We start from the raw sequence: 22,647 nt of genomic DNA, 5'->3' as shown, positions 1-22,647 counted from the left end.
TTCCAAATCAAGGGGCAAATTCTGCCTCATGTAGGTGAGCATAACTTCCCTTGATTTGACTAGGTGGTATCAGTCTTGTCTAGAATTAAAAAGCCGTGAGTAGAACAGTACCTTCTAATCTAAATTTATATGCTGAAAAAGTATTGTGTTTGGTTTTAAAGAGGGCATGCTCCTTTTGGTAGGACTAAATATTGCCCCCAGATATCTGCTGTGTAATAAGAAATTTCATGGGAGTTTGCCCTTTTTCTTAAAGGAACACTGCTACTCAAAAGCTATAACATTTTTAAAAACAATTTTTACTTGCTTTGTCAAGCTCAACCTTGAAACTCAAAATGGATTTTGTTTTCCAATAAGATTTCTTTCTTCCACTTTGTAATTTATTAAATGCTAATTTCTGTGCTGACTAAGAAGGCTTGTTTAATAGATTCCTGGTACTTGACTGCATGTTATCACTCACTGCTCTGGAAGCAGCTTGCGCCCTCCCATTCACTCTATAGAAAGGAACATTTGCTAAGCTGTTTAGGTCTCTGTATCAGTGCTAGGAATCAGAGAAAATGTTAGTTGTTAAATTAATTATGAATGATTTTTGAAAATGTGCACTTTTTGTTCCTTCACTTTCTGTGTGAGGGAGCTCATTGGAAAGTCTGAGTGGGTTGTGTACATGTAGACAGTCCTGTAGTGGGATGGCTCTCCGGGTTCACATGACCAGTCAGCCTGTCATCAATTTCACCAGCTTAGCTGGCCAGCAGAGCTTCAAATTGCAAGAGTTACAAAAACAATGGGACAAAAACACTTTTATAAATCCAGCAGGGAAATGCCAGGACAGGTCCTATAAACTGGGATACTGCACTTCCCTGTGACAGCTGCATCTGTAGCAGGTTTCAGCTTTCAAACTTCAAGCTCTTTTTGATGCAGCCATGTTTAAAACAAAGAGAGAGCAACAACAAAACCAGAGAAGAAAGCATGGCTAGTTTTTGTTAATCAAAAGAAATGTGGGATTTTTCACATAACTATAATCCCAAGAAATGGCTGAATTTCATCTTTGAACAAAGATCACGCATGGCAAATGTCACCCCAAAGTGACTGATTAGAAAATTTATGAGCATGTGAAAATAGCATTTTATCTTGGAAAGTATTTCACCATGTTAACTTAAATATATTGGCACAACCTCTGTGATTGTTAGTAACCATCACAGTAATAAAACAGCATTGGCTATAGCCTAGGCTGGTGCTGGGCAAGTTTCACCATGCAGATCCCAAAGTCAATGCACTTCCATCTCTCCTTTCTTATTCTTGGGATTCTCTCTTGAAGAGAAACTGTTAATCGTACTAAACTGGAGGTTTTGTGATGCAGTCACATGACTATTAGGGACTATGATGGAAGCTAAATTCCACTTGTGATCTTCCTACAATGGCAGGGTTGCCAGGCCTCCAGGATTGTCCTGGAGTCTCCAGGAATTAAAGATTACTCTTTAATTAAGGATTATATCATGTGATGAAACCTCCAGGAATACTCCCCACCAAAATTGGCAACTCTGTGCAATGGTGAACCAGTGGTATGCAATGTACATTTCATTAGCACATACTAGAGCAGAGGAGCAGCTGAAACATCCTAGCACACATTGGCGCTTGTCCTTATTGTAAATCAGATGAGCCAGTTGAGGAATGCACCCTCACTGTAGAAGAGGATGAGAAGGTGGCATATGTGCACTTTTATGTCACATGTACGGTGGAGTATATGTATTCTTATATATGTTTTCATGCCACACTAATCATCATAGCACCTTCCAGTAGTGCATCAAGCAACATAGCTACACATCTGTCACATGTTGTTTGTTCTCAAATCTTTTTCCCAGAGGGAGAAGCACAGGGAGTGGAGTGTCCTTTTGTTGTTGTTGTTGAATATACCTGTTATGTGTTTATAAAATAATGAACCTTGCTCTTGGAGTGGAAAGTGGTGAGGTTTGTGATAGTCCTTACTTCCTGATGGAGTTCATTCCACAGTCTTGGACCACCCCGGGGAAGGTTCTGTCTCTCACACAGACACATTTTACTCTTACTATTGAGAGTTCCATTGTGCCGCAGGAGTGAAGTTGTCAACTCCAGCCTTCATCTCAGAGCTTTAAGCAGTCTTTTAGGTATCCTGGGCCTAGGCCATAGATTACTTTAAAGATAAGGATTGAGACCTGTAAATCAATTCAAAATTCTATGGAAAGCCAGTTTAGAAAGCAGAGGACAGGTGTGGTGTGCTCACAGTAGCCTATGTTGCTGAGGAGATGGGCTGCAGCATTTTGTACCAGTTGGAGTTTCCTAAGTGCTGAATACTTCATGCCCAGATATATCGCATTGTTAAATTCCAGCCAAGAGGTGACAAAGGCATGAATAACTGAGGCCAGGTCTTCATCCATCAGAATGGGATGGAGCTCTTAGACAACTGGAGATGATAGAAAGCATTACTCGCAGCCATTATGATGTGAGAGCTCAGAGTCAATAGGAAACCAAGAATGCTCCTAGACTATGGACTTAATTGAGTAATTATGGACGTGAATCTGCAATCAAAAGAGATTTCACCGTAGCTGCAAACTCCTCAAAATACTTTCCTCTGCTCACAAGCAAAAGCTATGTTAGCATGGGTTCAGCTTCAGCCAGTTGTTCTTCATCCATGAGCTGATCTCATTCAAGGACTGGGCCATTTTGGTGGAAGTGGTATGGTTGTATGTGGTGAAGACAGGTGGAGCTGTGTGCCAGCTGCATATTGCTGGCACTTGAGTTCATGTCGTCCAGTTAACCTAGTGGTTGCATGTATCAGGACTGACAATCTTGAGTGTTTGCAAATCATACATTCTTTTTATTTGTCTTCTGCTTCTTAAGCCTTTGGGTTTCACATTTTCAAGCTTTTTTTAGCAGCCAGGAGGGCTATACACTTTTTTTTCCCAAATGAAAGCTGAGATTCTCAGGTAATCACATTACTCCAGGAGCTGAGGCTTCAAGAAAAATATCAAATATTCCAAGACTCATGATGTAAATGTGAGCATTGGTGACACGGGTGAAAGTAGGACAGGAAGAAGATGATGTGTTTTAGTGTGGTATGTATGTGTGCAATGAGTACAGACAAGAAGAGCAAGGAGAGGTCAGGTGGTGTGGGTGTAACCAAGGGAAAAAGGAAACAAGGACATGGTAGCTGAACAGAGTGAAGAAGATAGTGTTTGACTGACACTCAAGACTGTGCCAAATCAGGGTCTTTTAAAAAAGAAATAAATCATGTGACACTCAACAGCAAAATGGTAGTGTCACTGGATTAGTGAATTTACCCACAGCACCATCTTTCCCCCTCTTACTGTTCAATCAGCATTAAAAGTAGAAACGTAATAGGACCCTGTGAACAAATGAAGCTTTAGTATCTGTTTTCTTATTATTATAAGGCAAATATTATAATTTAGAATATTCTTTATTTTATAATTATAATCTCTATCCTGATAGCAATGAGGTTATGTTTTTGTCTGGCTATACCAGAAGAAAGATAGGAGACACTTGGTATGGTTAATTAGGCCACAACTTTATTATTAGATCTCTGGGACTACCCGGCAGATTAAAGTGTGCAGTGCAGTTAACTACATGATCGTTTCAATGTCTACCCAGATGCTTCCATTAGCCCCCCCGCCCTTTCCATCCTGGTCCCCAGCCAACCCGTTGCTGGAACCTTACCATCCCCCCTCAAATGAGGGTCAAGGTAGGCTATAAAGGAGGGGGGTTGAATCCCTTCCATACCAATCATAAGCACCTTAAACTCCTCTCCTCCCCACCCCCCGTTCTGCTCCTTTAACAAACATCTCCTTTAAATCATTTATCAAGCCATTTATCTGGCAATTGTATCCCCTCCGTACCAGATACCTGCACTGGACGTCCACGCCACACTTACATAATGAGTTGTGACATCATAGTCTAACTCCCATTCCCTACTCACCCTAACAAAGCCCCCCTGAACCCACTGTTGGGAAGGTGGAGAATCCTCCACTCCGCCTTGGCCAATCTGGTGGTAAGAGAAAAATTCCTTCCCAGCCCCTCAAGAAAGGAGCAACTAGCATAGTGCCCACAGCCAGTACTGACCAAACCTGGTATTTTGCCACTTCCAAGGCTGGGAGGGTGGGTGCTGCTCTGCCTGGCTGGGGAAAGAAGGGCTTCTCCTGCCGGGCTTGCCCTTTATCAGCTCCCTTCCCTTCTGGTCCCTGGGGATGAGTCAGCATCGCCACACTGACCCGCTTTGCTTCTGCCGCAGCGTCTATGCTTCTCTATCCCCCCATCCTTAAAGCGATATATGTGCCTTCCCCCAGCAAGCCAGATAATACCACCCCCTCACCCCCACTCAAGGTGCGGTGTGGTCCATCTCCTCAATTCTATCTAAAATTAGCTTTAAATAATCCACTGATAAAATTCAATATTAAATACTCCCATTATGATGTATAATAATTGGGTTATGGTAATAAACTCTTTTGAATATTAATTTGTATTTTACATCAGATCAATTTGATGTTAATTGTTTTAGGGGGGAAATGATTAGAGCTAGGATTTTGTGTAAAATATACTTTATATTGGTATATCAGTAGACAACACTATATTACTGGGATGTTTAAATCATGAATAGAAGCCCTAAGATTTTTTTCTCTTTCTTTCTTAGTCTAAACTCAGTTAGTAATTGGAGGAACTGACTCTTCCAGATAAGCTAAACATTTCATTTAACTCTATGCTTACATTACATTTCTTTCAGTATCTAGGTGCTCTAACAAGTTTTTCATTTTTTTGGTATGTTTTTGTGTAGTCATGAGGAAATGCTTTTGCTGCAAGTGTCTGCTTTTTATGCTGGTATGTTCTGGGTTCCCAGTGGCTGAACGATTTTTGTAGGTTTTTCATAAATCTAAACAGTGGGTGATGTCATCCACTTATGAAACCGAACACTCTGTCTGTACAGCTTTGAACTGCAGATTTGATTTTGGAATGTTTCTGTGGAGCTTCAAAAGACACTCTTCTGTCCAGCTGCAATACTGACTTCTACAGCGTTTGTGCAAGGCTAGTGAGAAAATTGTTTATCTAAGCTTCATTTGATGCCAGTGGGATCTTCAGGGATGTTGTTATGTGAAAGACCTGCTAAGTCTGCTCATTCTTGAGCAACAATTAGGTTGCCAATCCCACACATTTTCTTTAAATTAATTCCCCCATCCTACAGAAATAAACAAGCAAAAGACCTTAATTAAGATGGTAAATAAATATCCATTAATTTAAGCCCACATAATTAATTTTTAAAATTCATGACAGTCATAGATAAGCTTCCAGCAAAATCCTTAATTTTGACTCCCACATCCTTGCTCACTGTCCTACCCAGGTGACAGCATAGCTAGGGATGGCATCTTGAGAATTTTTTTAAGTAATTGACTAAGAATGTTTTTGTTTTTAATTAATATCTTTTCTTTCAATTTCATTTTATTTCTCCATGCTACATTTCTTCTTTCTTCTAAAAGAAAGCTAAAACAATTCTCAAATCCTGCCCCTAATTCTCCTGATGACTTTTTAATTTGCCTGTTGTTCTCCCTCTCTCTCTTAGCCGTGTTTCTGGCCCTTCCTTAAAAAGGAGAAAAATAGGGAAAGAAAAATAAGTAACAAGAGAAAGCTAATATGTGTTTAGCATCCAACAAGATGTTTCCCCTGTGGCTAATCAGAGTTATAATACTACTGGGAGTGCTCTTCAGATGCTGTTGGGGTCATCTTATATTACTGCGCTGCTTCCGTTTCTCCCTGAAGTGATGTGCGCTGCATTGGAGTAGAGAGCGGAGGCAGTGATGTAATGCAACAAGACAAGACAGCTGGGCCTGGAGGTAATGGGAGATCACTCCCTGCAGTATGAACTTTTACAATCAGATAGGTGGACAGCCCTCTTAAAGTTGGGACACTCATGCACATAGGCACCAGTCAGGAGCCCATTGTGGTATGTGATTCACTCGTTCCTACACAAGCCTGCCCCCAGTGACATGATTAGAAACAACACTGCAGAATGCTAATGAGAATTTATTACTGAAATATCTATATTGAAATGTACTGTTACAAAATCCATGTTGACCATGGCCTCAGATCATAGCAGCTGTGGGATGACAAACCAGTTGCATGGAGAGATCCTGTTTGCTCTGATGATTTCACACTTAGCAACAATATTAAGGGCCGCATTATGTACTCAGTCTGTATCAGAACTTGACGTCATTTCTTGATGATATGATGTAGCCCTAAGTAATTCAGTGTTTATATTCATGTACAATGACTGTACAATGTACTCTGGTCTTCTGGGAATAGTAAGAGGGTTGCATTTGCCACACTGATCTGACCCCTGTATTAGGTGGCTTACTGATTTGGGCTTTCTAATAGAGCGCTAATTCTGTCAGATTTGTATTAGGAGCCACACTGGATATATATATATATATATATATATATATATATTTTTTTTTAAAGGAAAATCCTATAATTTATCCATATATATATTTTTATAGTGAATGTGAAATTGCCTTTGATAAAAGAGTTTGTCCTTGCATTCATATAGGTGCACTTGCAATTGATCCAAAGCTAATGCAAATATCTAGCAATGTGAACCAGACGAATCTACCATGCAGCCTGATCAATTATTGTAAGTGTCTGTACCAAGCTTAGTTTAGCACAAGTTCTTTTCATGATAGGTAGCTAAACAGAAGTTTCTCGTTGATTGGGAGATTGATGACATATGTGATAAAGACCAATAAAAGTTTTTATTACCAACCGAATAAGTCCACTCATTAATATAACCAAACATAAAGCAATATACTGAGAGATAGATTTTAGAATTGATAGCATACTCACAGATCCTTAAACCTGATGAAAAACAAAGAGAAACATTGAGGCAATGGAGCACATCAGAGTGGGGCACCAACGAGTTGGCACTGTTTCAGGACCTGATGCACCCAACATTTAGGGAATGAAGTCATATCCTTTATACCCATCCTTTATGTAATCATACAGCTACCGTACATATTTTACCCTTTTATTTATCATCATAAACTTATTCCTGCCCCTATCCTGTGGGGCAGAAATAAATCCTGTGGCATTCCAGGTACCCATAATTATACTTCCGATCACTGACCTAAACATTTGTTTCAATCAGTTTCCTAATAAATCATATACGGCAACGCAGTCTAACTGCCTTTTTACTATAGTACAAACTATTTCAAAAGCCCACAAACTGTCCCCCTATTTCAAATTAACTTTTGCAAGCTTAGGGTGTTACCTGTCCTTCTGGGGTCATTTGTTTATCACATAGAATGTGAAGGCATACTTCTTGAATTGGGGTTAAGTCCTCAGGCATTGTGACAAAGCTCCTCCTCTATCTTGGTGGGTCCTGTGCTTATTGGCGGATTTTCTTGCCTCAGGGATTCACCATGTGGGTTGGGGAACAGCCCAGAGACCTTCCCCTCTGGAAGAACCCACAGTCCAGGTCAATTGGGAGGTTTGGGGGGAACCTGGGCCCACCCTCTACTCCGGGTTCCAACCCAGGGCCCTGTGGACTGCAGCTGTCTATAGTGCCTCCTGTAACAGCTGCATGACAGCTACAACTCCCTGGGCTACTTCCCCATGGCCTCCTCCAAACACCTTCCTTATTCTCACCACAGGACCTTCCTCCTGGTGTCTGATAAAGCTTGTGCTCCTCAGTCCTCCAGCAGCACACCCTCTCGTTCTCAGCTCCTTGCCCCTCTTGCTCTCAGCTCCTCACACACTCCACAAACTGAAGTGAGCTCCTTTTTAAAACCCAGGTGCCCTGATTAGCCTGCCTTAATTGATTCTAGCAGCTTCTTAATTGGCTCCAGGTGTCCTAATTAGCCTGCCTGCCTTAACTGGTTCTACCAGGTTCCTGATTACTCTAGTGCAGCCCCTGCTCTGGTCACTCAGGGTACAGAAAACTACTCATCCAGTGACCAGTATATTTGCCCTCTACCAGACTCCTGTACCCCACTGGTCTGGGTCTGTCACAGCATACATTAACGAACCTAAAAATCAAGCCTATCACACCAGGCCTCACACTAATTAAAACAGGCCTTTTTACTATAGCAAAGCCTAACAACCCAATAATTTGTGTTCTCTTACTTGCCCCCAATCTTGTTTCAATATAATAAATATTAAACATATCCGTATTATACCCGATAATGTCATTACTAACAATAGGGTGAAATATCAAATTTAGAGATCAAACAGGGCTATAGGTCAACAACCAGAAGTCAGTAGATACTCATTCCCAGAGTCAGTTAGTCTGTTAGTTTATAAAGTTTTTCATGTTTTCACAAAAAGTTTCTTTTAAAAAAAATACAATATTTTGGAATTCGCTTCCTTTGAGAGAGAAATCTGGTTTCTTCGATAGTAATGCAGTTCTTGAATGTATATAATTCATAGTGGTTTTTCAAGTGACTGGCTTTTTGTGTTTTGTTATTCCTATAAATCAAATATCGGAAATGGTACCTATATGGTGGTATAAACTAAAACGGGGGATGATTATTTTGCAACATGGAAAAAAAATAATTAAAGAAAGAAGAAAACTCTTCCCTCTATAAAATTTGACAAAAAATTAAAATTTTGAAAACAGAACTTTTGAGGTGTTTTAATCACTTTATGGGACACTGATGTGGGAATAAAGACAAAAAGCTGCATACTAATGGCAGAGTGTGGCAGAAGATAATGGATGTAATGTAGGTTTAGATATCTGGTGTCTGATTTATATTCACAAAAATAACATAATTCAGAATCAAGGCTGAACTTTATTTTGCCCTGTTATGCTCAGCTGTTGCAAAGCATTAAGGTACTGTATGTAAGGTTTCCAGATGTTTGATGACCCAGGTACTGGCTATGCATGATATGATGGGTTGAAGATGGAAGTTTAGTATTTTCTGAATTTATTTGTGCAGTTTTAAATTAAATGTTGAGGTGTATTTTTTACTTTTTAAAAATAGTTTATCTACTTTAAATGTGGTTGCCTGCACCTTTTACCCCTGTCTTTTCCCTTTTTAAAAAAATCCAAACCTTACAGATAGAGATTTACTTTAGCTTCACAACACTCCAGTGAAATAGACTGTGTGTTTGTGTGTTATCAAAGGTCACAAAGGAAATATGTTGCAGAGCTGGCAATGTAACTCAGGGCTCCAGTTGCCCAGCCTTATACATACTGGATGAAATATTGGCCTTGTTGACATGAATGGAAAAACTTGTATTAGCTACAGTGAGGTCAGAATTTCACTCCAGTTCACTCTATAACTGAGGAAATAATTTACAGCAAATAGTTTTATTTCCTCCCATTTATCTATTCAAAAGTATTTTACATTTTTGACAAAAAAATCTCTGGAGTATTCAACAGTCTATATTTGCTACTCAAACTGTTAGTTGTGTTTAGTCAGGTAAATCAAATGGTTTTATTATTTTTTGTTTATATAAGTACTTTGGTGAAAATGTTTGTGCGTACAAATCTAAACGTTTAATTCTATGCCAGTGAAATTCAGTCAGATGAAAGTTAGTGGAAAACCATCACATCATGGGCACAGGTGTGGCTGAAGTGAGTTCATTTCTAAATTCAAGTGAATAGTCCTGGAGACATTTTTGAGTGGATGTATGATCCCAGATGTGCCCAGCTGTCCTATACCCTGTCCACAAGAACATCTATCAACAATAGTGTCATTAGTGGGTGATACTGAAAATATATTACTTTTTATTTCTTTTGTGTAAAAACATTTTTGACTATAAACATACATTAACATAATAAAACTATTACATAAAACATGTTCTTGGGGAACTCTTCTCTCTCCATATTTGTTGTCACCTTCACCATTATGTAATGTTTGGGGATTTAGGGATGGAGAATTTGTCTTCATTTAAATTCATCAGTAATCTCTCAATTCTTCATGCCTCCTTTCAATGTAACATTTCAATATAAAATGTGTTTGCTCTGGTGACAGGTTAAATACAAAGAGCAATTCAAAAAGGAAATGAAGAACCACCAGTATAACCCTCTTGGCAGTGCTTCTTTCAAGCAAGCACAGATGGCATCCACCTTGGCGAGTGATGTAAGTGCAGTTGTTCTGTGTTCTACCTCTCAGCATGTACGGTATATTGATATTGGTATCCTCTAAACGTCACGATTTTCTTGTGAACCAATGATGCATCTTATTTGATTTACCAAGAGCAACAGCTCACAATATGTATTGTATCTACATCTGCAAGAGCTGGGAAATTGAATTTGGAGTTTAACATGGAAATCAGTTTGAAAGCTGGTTGAAAGTAGAATTCAGAGCCAAACCTATATTTTGTGGGACCCATTGCATAGTAGTACATATAGGGCACCAGCCAGTTCAACCCCCACTTATGATGAAGCCCTTCTCCTGCTAGTGCCTACAATGCACCCTTCATAGCCCTTTCCTGCCTGCAATCCTCCTCAGGCTGTGACAAATCCCAGCTCCTTGTCTGTGAGGCTCGAAATATTTTGAGGAATTGCTGTGTATGCACATGAACCGGGAGATGGAGCCAAAGTGCAGCATTTCAAGAAAGGAGAGCAGTTCGGGGATTTCATGTATGTCACTGCCTGCTGCAGTCAGACTCAGATGGGAGAAAGCACATGTACATGTGGTGCTGCGATGCTGACAGAATGTTTAACAATGCTTTCATGTGGTTAATGTCATAAATTGGGGCTGTTCTTAGAGGCAGTACTGAGGTCCTGGGTAACTTAGGGGCAGATTGCACATGGCCCCTTTGGTGGTGTGCAAAGAAAGGGAGGTTGCAAGGAATCTTACTTCCCCTTTGTGTGGTTTGGGTGATTGCCAGGCACAATTGTGCAGGGACTGCTCCCTCTTTACTCTGTAAAGGCTGCACAGTGCCCTGAAGAGTACAGGGCCCCTGTCTGCTCTACCCCAGTCAGTGGAGTAAGATCCATAAAATAGTAAAAAAAAATCATGCCCCTAGCAAACAATGTTACGCTGCTGAAACGTTTTAAGTTTAGACCAGATGTAAGAAAAGAGAGGACGTATTATATCGTGAGGATCTTAACCAGGGTTTTCTAATGTGTGTATGGGGAGACTGGGGAGGGGTTGGGTAACTGCATGAAGGACGAATTGGTGTGGGGGGAATATGGTTCTGTTTGTAGTTTAATATGTCTAGTAAGGAATGTATCTGTCAAAAAACATTTCATGAATCTTTTTTGTTGTCTGTATTGTTAGACATACTTGCTGACAGGTATTTTGAAATAAATGACCAAATATAATTGAAACTGGTGTGATTATGTTGTGTTGTTTAGACAAATAAAATATGCAGAATTTTAAAATATTGTGCATAGAATTTTTAATTTTTGTTTCAGAATTTTTAATTTTGGGGGGCAGAATTCCCCCAGGAGTAATGTAGGCAGAGTGCCAGGGGGGCTTGATTGGTTTCATTTTCCCAAAGGGGAAACAACTTTTAAAAGTTTGGGAAACACTGCTGTCAGCTATTGGGCATGTGTATGATTTGCCATTTCATCACGTGATTAGGTTCTTTCTCATCTAAGGCTCCATTGATTCTTGTTACTAAAAGCAAACTGTATTAAATAAAAATACATGTACAAAATACTGTTTGATTGTGGGCTAGCTACTCTATAAAGATTTTTTTTTTTTGCACACAAGCAGTTGATGAAAAATAATCTGACTCGAGGGAAGAAAAGCAAGAATTACCAATGGACAATATAAAGTTAATGATAAATTGTCCAATACTGTAGAACAATATTGTTTAAAGATAAGATTCAAATAAAAATCAGTAAGAAGGTATTTCTGATGTATATATCTGCTATAGTTTTGAAAAGTCTTACAAAATCTGATTTGATTAACTTTACCCTTTTTGAAATGTTTGAGTAGTTATCAAAATATTTGCTCACTAGTGGAAAGGAAGCCCTCACTGTATATTGATTTTTTTCAAATAGTAGTAAATGAGCACCACCTAGTGGTCATTGTACATAACTCATGCAAGCACTTTGGTAAGATTTTCTTTTTCTTTTTTGTTTTTATAGCGTGCAGTATAAATAGAACTTGCTGTATATTTCACAAGTCTTCACTTGCTATACTCTGTATTCGGTTTTCAGGTGAAATACAAAAAAGATATGGTGGAAACTCTACACAATCCGGTTTCAGACCTACCAAACTTGCTATATTTAGAACATGCTTTAAATGCCAGCAAAATGCACAGTAATGTGAGTTGGCTTTTTTAATTATTACCTTTTAATGTACTTATAAAAGGAAAATGTAGCCATTTATTTAATTTACTGCAGAATGTATCACACGTGTGGCATTGTCTTCCTGTTTGTGAATGAGTTTTGATCACAATGTATTATTTCTCATATATATAGCCTTTGAAGGCCTGGTTCCCCTTGCTTCTTATATTTTACTCTGAGTAGGCCTTTAAAGTCCACCTGTAAAGCCCTGCTTCTGGCACAAAATAATCCAGCTATCCAGTTTGAATCTGATTCTTCGCATTACTCTTCTGTGAACTGAAACTCTCCCACAGCTGCTCCTTTTCTAAGTACTCTTTCTTTATCCCCCTTTTCTTTTGCATCAGTATCTTTCCCCCTTAGCCACGGTTAAATTCAGAAAGGGAATGCCTATCACTTTTGTACTGATCATATCCAAATCTATAGATCTCCAAGATTTAGGTCCTTCTTCACTTTCTGCTCACCAAATTATTCATCCTTGTTTGGCCTGTAGCTTCCCTCAATTTAATGCATTTTAAATTGATATTTGAATGAGTTAAATGAGCACCATCAGTGTGAACTTTGGAACTTCCTTCTTCTACTTATGTCACATAAGACAAGAACCTAGATGCTCAGCTTATCTTCAAATTCCCTAATGTCTATATATCTGCCTACTCTCACCTCTAAAACATTTTCATCTGACATGATTTCTACCATTCCTTTGCCCAAACAGTGGTTGGTTCCTACATGGTCTTCATCTCTACAACTAGAGACGTTTGTGGTCTCCCTAAAAGTTAACTCTCTGGACTATGTTTTGTCCAAAAGCTGGTGGTTAATCTTGGCTGTGATCAGAAACAAGAAAACTTCATATCCATCCCCTATAGCAGGCTTCACTAGCTATTTGTCAAGTATAAAATATCTTGGGGTATATCTACACTACTGCACACTCCTTACAGTGGCCTGTAGAGTACATACACTACATGCCCCCCAGCATGGGTGTACATTGCATTGTAGATGGTGAGGCACTGCTTAGGTGAGTAGAGTAAAGACACACTTGAATCCTGTGGGTATGTTCACTACATGGCTCTCTACATGCCCAAGCAGTGTCCTCCCCATCTACACAGCTGTTTTTTGCAGTGTAGTCTCCCGCAGCCTCCCTGCTGCCAAAGTCTTTCTCCGACTCAAGAAAAGGCTCCAGCAGTGGCGGAAGGCTCTGGCAGCTCCCCGCTGCCAGAGCCTTTCCCTGCAGCAGGAAGCTGCTGGAACATGTCTGTGGCAACAGGGAAAGGCTCTGCCAAGAGGGAGGCTCCACTGACAGAGCCTTTCCCCACTGCCTTCCCCCTGCCAGAGCCTTTCACTGATGCATGTAGCTACATGCACCCTACATGCCACCATCAGTGTTGTGCAGTGTAGATGTACTTTTAGTCTTCAAAATCCTTTATGGTCTTGATCTTTCCCCTGCCCCATCTCTCTGACTTATTTTTGATTTATTCTCCAGCCTTTCCCTATGCTCCTCAAATTCCATCTTTTTTGTGTTCCTCCTCCTTCTCTCTCCATAATGAAGAGCAGATCCTTCTTCTAGTCTGCTTCAATATCTGGAACAGCCTTTCTGCCCCTAATGATCTCAAGATCTATTTTCTTCTACCCTACCTACAGTATGACATACTGACTGCTGTTAAAAGAGCAATTACTGAACCTTTTAGTTTCTACATAGTCCACAGTTCTTCCCTGAAATGTGTATTTCTGTTCATCCTTATCCTGATGTATCCACACCTATCACCTGCGTGTACACGGTGTATTGTACTTCATGTTTTGACAGTGATTTTCTGCAAATAATTATTTGTATGAACGGCTCCACAAAACATATTAATGGTATTTTATTGCAAAAATGTAATTCAAGCTGGTGTTTTATGAGGATAAGTTATAACATTTAGAGGGAAATCCAGAAATGTGTATATATGCACAAATACACAGTTGCAGATTTTGTGAGATAGACGTCACTACATATCTGATTTCAGATGAGAAATGAGATAAAAGGGTGAAGTTCTGCCCTCATATTCCCTAGATATTTATTGTGTATCATTTGAAATCTAGATTTAAATTTTCACACACATCCAATCTGAAATTTAGCAGCTTTATATTAGCTTCATTTGTTCTAATTGTAAAAGGTCTTTGAGGTTTGTAACTGATCAAATACTGAATACACGGAATTTAGATTACAATAGCTTCATTTTCATACAACATTTTGGGGTGAGTGGGATATTTTCTGTTTATTTTGAAAGAGTTTCTGAAGAATGCAAATTCAAATGTATAAAGTGCTGTGTACATATTTTGAAGGGATAAAATTTACCAAGAGCAAAGAGTGCTCTTGCATTATGTACTCAATGCTTTATTTTATTTGGACTTACATCATGTAATCATCAATCCACAGATAACATGGACAAGGTAATAGATCTAAGATTTCCTATTGTTATTAATACAATTTAATTTCAAATTAACACAGTTATTTGAAACAGGTTGGACAAGTACAGAATTTGTACTTGACCAGGAGACCAGTCCTACATCTGGAATTAAGTATAGTAAGAATAATGTATCCTATCTCAATTGCTTTTCTAAATTACTTCTTATTTAATTTTATTACTTGAGGAATGGATTTTAAATATCCAGGTTCTGCAGATATTTTTTTTTTTGTTACCATAAGAGAATATGTGTAAATGTTGTGTAAAATGTTGTGTGAATTTATAATTATTTTCACTAGGAGGCAAATGGACACCATCAAATATGCTTTCTTGTCCTTTAAGCCTAAATAATATTAATTCTTTATTTTTCACAAGCAAAAATCTTTAGTATTTGTATAAATAAGACAGGTGTTTTAAAAAAACTCTTCTGAACTTTGTGGCTGTTTTTTGCCATTGTTTTCATTCCACCACATGTTGTCCCAAAATTGGGTTATTTTTAATTGTTTAAGATTCAGTATTAGAGTTAGGTACTTTATGTTATGGTACTGAACAGTACTTTGTTATGTTGTTTCTTTTATGCTTATTTAAATTGCTCTTTAAATTGAAACCAGTCAATTTTATATCTAAAAACATGCTTTGCTATTCTTTGTTTCAGTATGAATACAAGAAACTGTTTGAGAAAAGCAAGGGGCACTATCATTTTGCCCTGGATACAACTGAACAGATGCATCACAAAGAAAATGCTGTGCTCCAAAGTCAGGTATACACAAATTGTAAATAAACCTTATGAAGATACAAAAAACAGCTTTCTTACAGTTACTAAATCATGCACAAATCCCATGACAAATTACAATGATGTGAAATGCATATAAAGTGACTAGGGTTGCAAGTGGGAGCAGCTGAGTGCCTACATGTTGAATGTTGCAGGAGTGAGGCCTAATGCCACACGTCGACAGGGAAGAGGGTTTTTAAAACTTTTCTTAAATTCAGACACTGCTGCATTGTTAAAAAAGATCATGAAATTAAAATATCACCCACCTTGAATGTAACATTTTGGTCCTTAACTCTTTCAGTTTCACAGCAGATAAAACCTTCAGTGTCTAGCTTTGTGATGTTTTCCATATCTTTGTCTGATTAGGATGAATAACATAAATGCATGTGGCCATACATGAGCCTTGTCGATAAATCTGAATTGTACTTTTAATTGATGAGAATGAATGAATTTACAAGGCTCATCAAAACTTCAGGATCCCAAGCCGAAAGATGTCTGCTTCCTTGCTGCACAAGTTATAATCAAAAAGCATATTACAATGTCCTCAGAGTTATGTCCATCAATATTTTTATAACAAGTTTTAGGGCCAAATTCAGGTTGTCTATACTGCCTAAGCATATACAAGAAAAGAGGGAGCTGAGGGTAGACATGGAATAGAATGTAAGACCAACAGCAGGTCTCTTTGAAGCAAAGGGTTAACTCTCGCTTCCTTCCCTTTCCTCTTGTGCAGGTTTCAGGAGAGGGTCTTTAAGAATAGTAGCTGGGGAGCCACAGAAGAAAGTGCTTGTTGAAAGTCAGGTCTCCACACCAGGTTCTGAGGGGCTGGTTGAACCCTAGGCTTGCATGAGCTTTTTGGTTACACCTAATTTGGCTTATGGCAATGTGTTTTGATTTATGGTTTTATATATGCTCAAAAGGTTATTTTTGCTGAGTAAACAGGATACAGTTCATGTCTCTCATCCCTGGTGTCCTCTAAATCCACTGGTCCTGAGCTCTAGAGCATTGTGGCAAGGGCATATGTTACAGCAGAAAACTTTCCCTGGTTTGGATGCCCCACTACACCCACAGAAAGCTTGGCAAAAACATCCAAGTCAATAGCTCTGAGAGGGGGTTTGGCTAGGACAGAATTTTCTTACTCCATCCCAATCAAACAATCATCACATTTTGTCATCTACTATAGTTGTGGAGAATATTTATTTATTTTATTTTCTTAGGTTAAGTACAAAGAGGATTATGAAAAATCAAAAGGCAGGTCAATGATGGAGTTCATGGATACGCCAATTTATCAAGTTTCAAAAGAAGTTCAAAAGATTCAAAGTGAGGTTGGTGCAATACATGTTTGATTTGCATAATAGGTCATAAGAAGTAGAAAGGGATCAAAACCTGAACTGTGAATCATGACCCCTTTATCTGTGGGTGGTTTGGATTCTAATTCGCAGATGCAAACCCATGCCTACGATTTAGGTTTCAGGTTGGTTCCATAAGTGGAAGAGACTTATTTTCTGGTTACAGTTTAGATTGAAACAAAATCTTACAGGAACATCTTGTAGGATTGTAATTGAACTTTGAAACATAGCCTTTGTTTGGTCTTGAAACCCAAATCCTGAACCTAATCCACATCTGAACATCACCTCCCCAGCCTATCTTTAATTATATCCAGTGCTGATGGAATTGTTATAACAGCCTTAGAATGTCATCTGTAATATGTGGCAAGCTAGAAATATTGAGATTAAAACTGGGCAGAGCCTATACTAGGTCAGTGGGACCCTAGGTCTATTTACTTTTTTCTCTCCTTCCTGTCTGAAACAGAAACCCGAGTCTTTCATCTTTTTCCTCTCTACTCCTCACCTGGATAACCACTTCATTTAATTTCCCTCCTTCTCTGCTCTGTATGTAGTGAGTGTGTGGTTTATCTGTCAGTATATAGAGTGTGGGTGGGAATACTAATGGTCTGTACTCATACTGGAAAAGTATATGAGGAAAGGTGGGCAGGGTAAGTGTGTTTCTGGTTTATAAATCCAGGGTGGGTAGAAGGAAGGTTGGTGTTTGGATTTCAAATGCAAATTTCCTGGCTTTCCTGTTTTATTAATGTAGTTTTAAAGAAAAATATACTATTTTGATACTTTCTTAACAGATTACTTTGCCCACATACATCTCCTCTGCTCTGTCCTACCTGCTTCCAAAACTCTGCTCTACAGTTTATCCAAAATGCTGCTGAAAATTCTCTTTTCCCCCATTGCTTTGGCCATGTTACTTCCCTAGTCAAATCCTTCACTAGCTTTTACTCTGCATCAGGTTCTTGGTCCTTGTCCTCATGTTTAAGAGTCCTGCACAGTTTCAGTCCTGTTTACCTTTCTGGTCTCATTAGCTCCAACTTCCCTCCTGCCTGGACACCTCTCATTGGAGGCATTCGCTCACATTTTTCTTCATACCTTCTTCCATCGTGTCCAGGTGACTCTTTCCTGTTCCTTGTTCACCAATCAAAACCCCCTTACCATAGTCCAATTCTTTCTCAAAGTGCATTTCTTCCATTAAGCCATTCAGTGCTGACCCAACTAGTAATAGATGTATAAATAATCGTTGTTGTTTAAAAACCCTCTGACCCTAATACAGTCCACTTAGCTTGACCACTAACTTAGTGTCTTATTTATATCTGAATTTGCAGTTTGTGTCTAATTTAGAATGTACTTCCAGCAATATGTCTGTATATGCATGTGCATATAAGAGCATGCATCAGTAACTGTTGTTCTGTTTCAACAGAAAGCATATCGCAAAGATTTTGAAGAAGGGCTTAAAGGAAAGGCATCGCTGGATTTAGACAAGACCCCAGAATTCTTGCATGTACAACATGTCACCAAACTTTTGAAAGGGGTAAAGCAGGGTTTTTTTGTTTGTTTCTTTGTTATCCTATAAATGGTCGATAAACAGACTAGCTACAAGCTAATGGGTCATGAACCATTTATGTTAATATTTAGCTGGATAAGAATGTGACTTCATGGATAGAAATCCAGAATCTCAGTGCATCATTGAATTATTAGAACTGCCACCTCCCAACATACTTCAGTTATGTATTCCACATGATTTTATATCTGACCAATTCAGATTATTGCAACATGTAATTATTATATATTCGAGATAGTGCTCTCAACAGTATCAATACTTTCTAAAGAATCCTGTATGAACATGAAAATTCTAGCATATCCAAGCCAAGAAACTATGTGTTAAATGTAAGCGAGGTTTGAATGAGCTCTCCCCCTGACATCTAGATGAGTTGGGGGAAAAGACTTTGGGAGCAGACCCTGTTTGCATAGACATACCTACTCTGCCTAGGTGCCAAGCAGATGGGGTTGCTTTGTCAAAATGATACATTCTGGCTGGCTTTGGGTTACAAATCACCCTAGAATTTGAATGCAGGGGTAATGAAATGTTGTTATAATTATTGTACAAGTAAAGGGCAGCAGACCTGTGCTTGGTGTGCCTTAAACTGAACCTCACTTGCTAAGTAGGGTGTAAGGATACCATATACCATTGAGGATGAGAATGGGTGAGAACAGAAGTTTCTGCCTGGTGGTGTGGACTTTGCATAAAGAGTCCTAGACACCATTTCACCTGCCCCTCTGTAGCATTTGAAGACAGAGCTGATTAAACTCAATTGAGCGTCCCTGTGTCTGGTTGGTGATTCCTGATATCACTACTGAGCAGGTCTGGGGCTACGCCTTAGATACTGTGTGGGGACAGTGTTGCAGAGAAAAACTACACAGAAACTGCACTGGCAGTGAGGTTCCCCACTACCTCCTGAAATCACCGAGAGCTGGGTTAAGTGGTGGACCCTTAGGCCTGGTCTACACTGGGGGGGGGGGATCAATCTAAGATACGCAACTTCAGCTACGAGAATAGCGTAGCTGAAGTCGACATATCTTAGATCGACTTAGAATCACTTACTTTGCATCCTCGCGGCGCAGGATCGACGGCCGCCGCTCCCCCGTCAACTCCGCTTCCGCCTCTCGCCGTGGTGGAGTTCCAGAGTTGACGGCAGAGCGATCGGGGATCGATCACTACCTGCCGATCCGGCAGGTAGTGTAGACGTACCCTCAGAACGTGACGTGACGTCGCAGAGAATGGCAGCAGAGAGACAGTGGTCAGGGGTGGAAGAGAGACAGTGGCAGCTGTGAGCCAGTTGCAGAGGGGGGAAGCATCAGAAGCATTGCTTAACACACACACCCCGCCCAAGGGTGGGAGGTGAACCCCTGAGAATGCACCCCTGGACTCTGGGTCTTCACTAACCAAGGACACCCAACTGAGTGGGCAGCAGAGGGAGGGCGTGGTGTGTTAAGGCACATCAATTTGTTGGACTTTCACACCTCAAGGTGAGAAACTGAGGCAAAAGACACTGCCCAGTGCACTGTGTGGTGGGTGTTTGTCTATGGTCACATAGTTTTGAATTGTGGTTGTGATGTTTTCTCAAATTAATATTGGGTCCCTTTACCCTTTTAATACAAGTTTTATTTTGTTGTACACAGACTCAGTGCTTGCGAGTGGGGAAGTATTGCCTCTTAGAGGTGCCCAGGGGCAATGTTTAGTTTTCCCAGATTACTGGGTGGGGGGTCAGGCCAGTTCTATTTTGTATTGTTAAGAGGAACCCCCTAGATATTAAACCCAGCCTTTGTTGTTCCCAACTCCTCCTGACAAAAGGGTTACCTAAATGCATTCTTCGTGAAGGCTCCAGGTCTCTGGAACTTGCTCCCCCCTATGGTCTGAAATAGCCCAAATCTGGTGACCTTCTGGGCATGCTACGATAAAAGTCTGTTTGATAGGATTTTGGAAAGGGCTGAAGATACACTTCTCAGAATGATGAAGGGGTGGAAAGGAGTGTTTGGGTGGCTGGCAGAATTCCCTTTTGAATAATTGTTTTAATGCTGTTGAAGTTCTGCTCCAGTTTTAATTATTCATTAGGGTACCAAGAGCTTTGTATAGCTGACTTTTTAATATTACTTAAATCAAAATAATTGTTACATCCAACACATATGAAGCAGCGAAGTAAAGAAAATGAAAATCCATAAAATATAGCTCTGACCATAAATGACATGGTCTGCTTTATGCATTTCTTGTAAGAAGTTGCCCAACCATTTTCCTTATCACAGCTGTTGCTTTAATATTTGACTGACTTTCTTCATGTGCCGTTTCTGAAAGATGAATATGAAATAGTAAATTAAATCTTCACTCTCAAATAGGAGATTTCTTCTGATATGTTGTAGAAATAAGGGTTTAGGATACCTCTAAAATGAATTTCTGTGTGGATGCTGTAACTTTTTTTTCACTGCTCAAAATCCTCCTACCAATAGTCCCTTTCCTTGTACTATTAGACAGCTTTGTTTTCATATCAGGACAGAGTATTAATTTGGATAAATTCCATATATTGAACATATTCATTTGACCAGATTCAGCAGTATATCAGTATTTTTAATTTCATTTCATGCGTATTTAGGAATAAAAAATGTCAAATCTGTCCAATATCATCTACATATATTTGAATTATAACATAAAAGTGTTTAGATTTGTCATATTAAGAATTAACATTTCTACCCTGTCCATTTAAGCAGAATTGAAGATGCCAAAATTTAAAACATTTTCACCCTTCTACTTTTGAAGGGTTCCTGCTTTGATTTTTTTTAAATAACTGAATAAGTGCATCCCAGATTTTCTCTGGGAAAAGAGACAGTCCTATTTACTTACACATTTTCTTAAGAAATCCTGGTCTAAGATGGTGTGGTGTTGTCAGATAATATTCCTTTACAAACAATTCATCCTCTGGTAAAATGATTTCCTCCCAACAGGTCGAATGCTACTTGAGCTTGATTCAAGATACAGCTTCCTTTGGCAACACCATTTTGTGCACTTAAGACACTCCCATGCTTATTATGTCGGCCTACTCCCCACGGAAATGTCAGTTTGCATTTTTCCTTAATGGAGTGCATTAAATGATTTCCTCTCTCTCACCTTTTAAACTCACCCCTCACCACCAGAGAAATAATCCTTTGTTTGTCAAAGGGAAGGAGAATATGAGCATTAAAGCAACATTTAGGCACAAGTTTAGACTGTTGAGTTCCAGATAATGTTATTCCCACATTATCAAAATTCTATTCCAAAAAATAAAAAATCAGATAAGCCAAATTATTAACATTTGTTTGTCAAGTTGTACGTTCGGGGATATATTGCTTAGTTGTTATGTAAAGGTTCTTCTTATACTTTAAGGAAACACCATGGTTTAGGAAAGTAAGAGAAATCAAAGTTATTTCATTTCTTAAATAGGCAATAAATTCCTCATTCATTTCAGAATACTTCATGTCTTAAAAAGGCAATAAAACAATGTGTCTGCTCAGTTGCAATCTCTTCTGTTGGTGTCTCCTTGTGGAGAGCACTCAGCAGAGATTACATCTATTATTACAATGAGACCCGCTTTCTGTAGAAACACAACTTCTTTGGGAGAGAGAGAGAGAGAGAATTTAATTATTCCCCATATTAATGGGAGGAACTTCCTGATTATCATAGATGATCCTGATAATTTATTGATGTTAAAGGGAAGCTTCTTTAATGCTGGGTGTATCCTCTTTTGTTTGCCTTAAATAAAGGGCTTATAAAAGGACAAAGCATTTTGCTAAATTCTGTGAAATTCAGTAAATAAAAGAAAGCTTTAATTCATTTACTTAAGAAGCCAGCTGAAAAATATTTGCTTAAAATCTCAGTATGTCTTTTAACCCACTCACTCTTTTTAAAAGGGAGTTCAGAGAGCGTAAGTAAAAACCTTAAGTTTGGATTAAAGCATCTCTTTGCTGCCTGTCATCAGTTCACATCGCTCATCTGGGAATACAGGAGAGGACGGAGAACCAGCTGGCCACAGCAGCCTCCACTGTGCTTTTAATTTTACATAGAGCACTTGGATACTATGGCAATAGTAGCTGCTAAATGCTGATAGATACTATCTCAGTGCAGTGTCTGAGTGAAATTGAAGTCAGATGGTGGGAGTATTGTGGAACATAATTTACCAAATAGGCAGGTTACCAGCTCTTACTATCGTTATTTAGGGCATCTATCCTAATTGTGATGCCATTAGTAGAATGGGGCTGAAAATGTAGTTTGCTAGCCACCAATCTATCAAAGCTGCC

General features: G+C 39.1%; 2 protein-coding genes across 4 annotated transcripts in view; both read left to right on the top strand.

Moving 5' to 3' along the window:
* LOC135874010 (LIM zinc-binding domain-containing Nebulette) overlaps positions 1 to 22,647 on the top strand; it is a 411,833-nt gene that overhangs the window by 333,533 nt on the left and 55,653 nt on the right. The window lies entirely within an intron of this gene.
* LOC135875074 (nebulette-like) overlaps positions 1 to 22,647 on the top strand; it is an 85,849-nt gene that overhangs the window by 48,280 nt on the left and 14,922 nt on the right. Inside the window, exons 9-13 of the mRNA XM_065400052.1 lie at positions 10,005 to 10,112; positions 12,149 to 12,256; positions 15,368 to 15,472; positions 16,699 to 16,806; positions 18,245 to 18,355. Of these exons, the coding sequence (XP_065256124.1) occupies positions 10,005 to 10,112; positions 12,149 to 12,256; positions 15,368 to 15,472; positions 16,699 to 16,806; positions 18,245 to 18,355 (540 nt within the window). The remainder of the gene's footprint in view (positions 1 to 10,004; positions 10,113 to 12,148; positions 12,257 to 15,367; positions 15,473 to 16,698; positions 16,807 to 18,244; positions 18,356 to 22,647) is intronic.

This window comes from Emys orbicularis, chromosome 2 (genome assembly GCF_028017835.1).
Source record: "Emys orbicularis isolate rEmyOrb1 chromosome 2, rEmyOrb1.hap1, whole genome shotgun sequence".
Lineage (NCBI taxonomy): Eukaryota > Metazoa > Chordata > Testudines > Emydidae > Emys > Emys orbicularis.
This window is presented reverse-complemented; position numbering and strand designations above follow the sequence as displayed.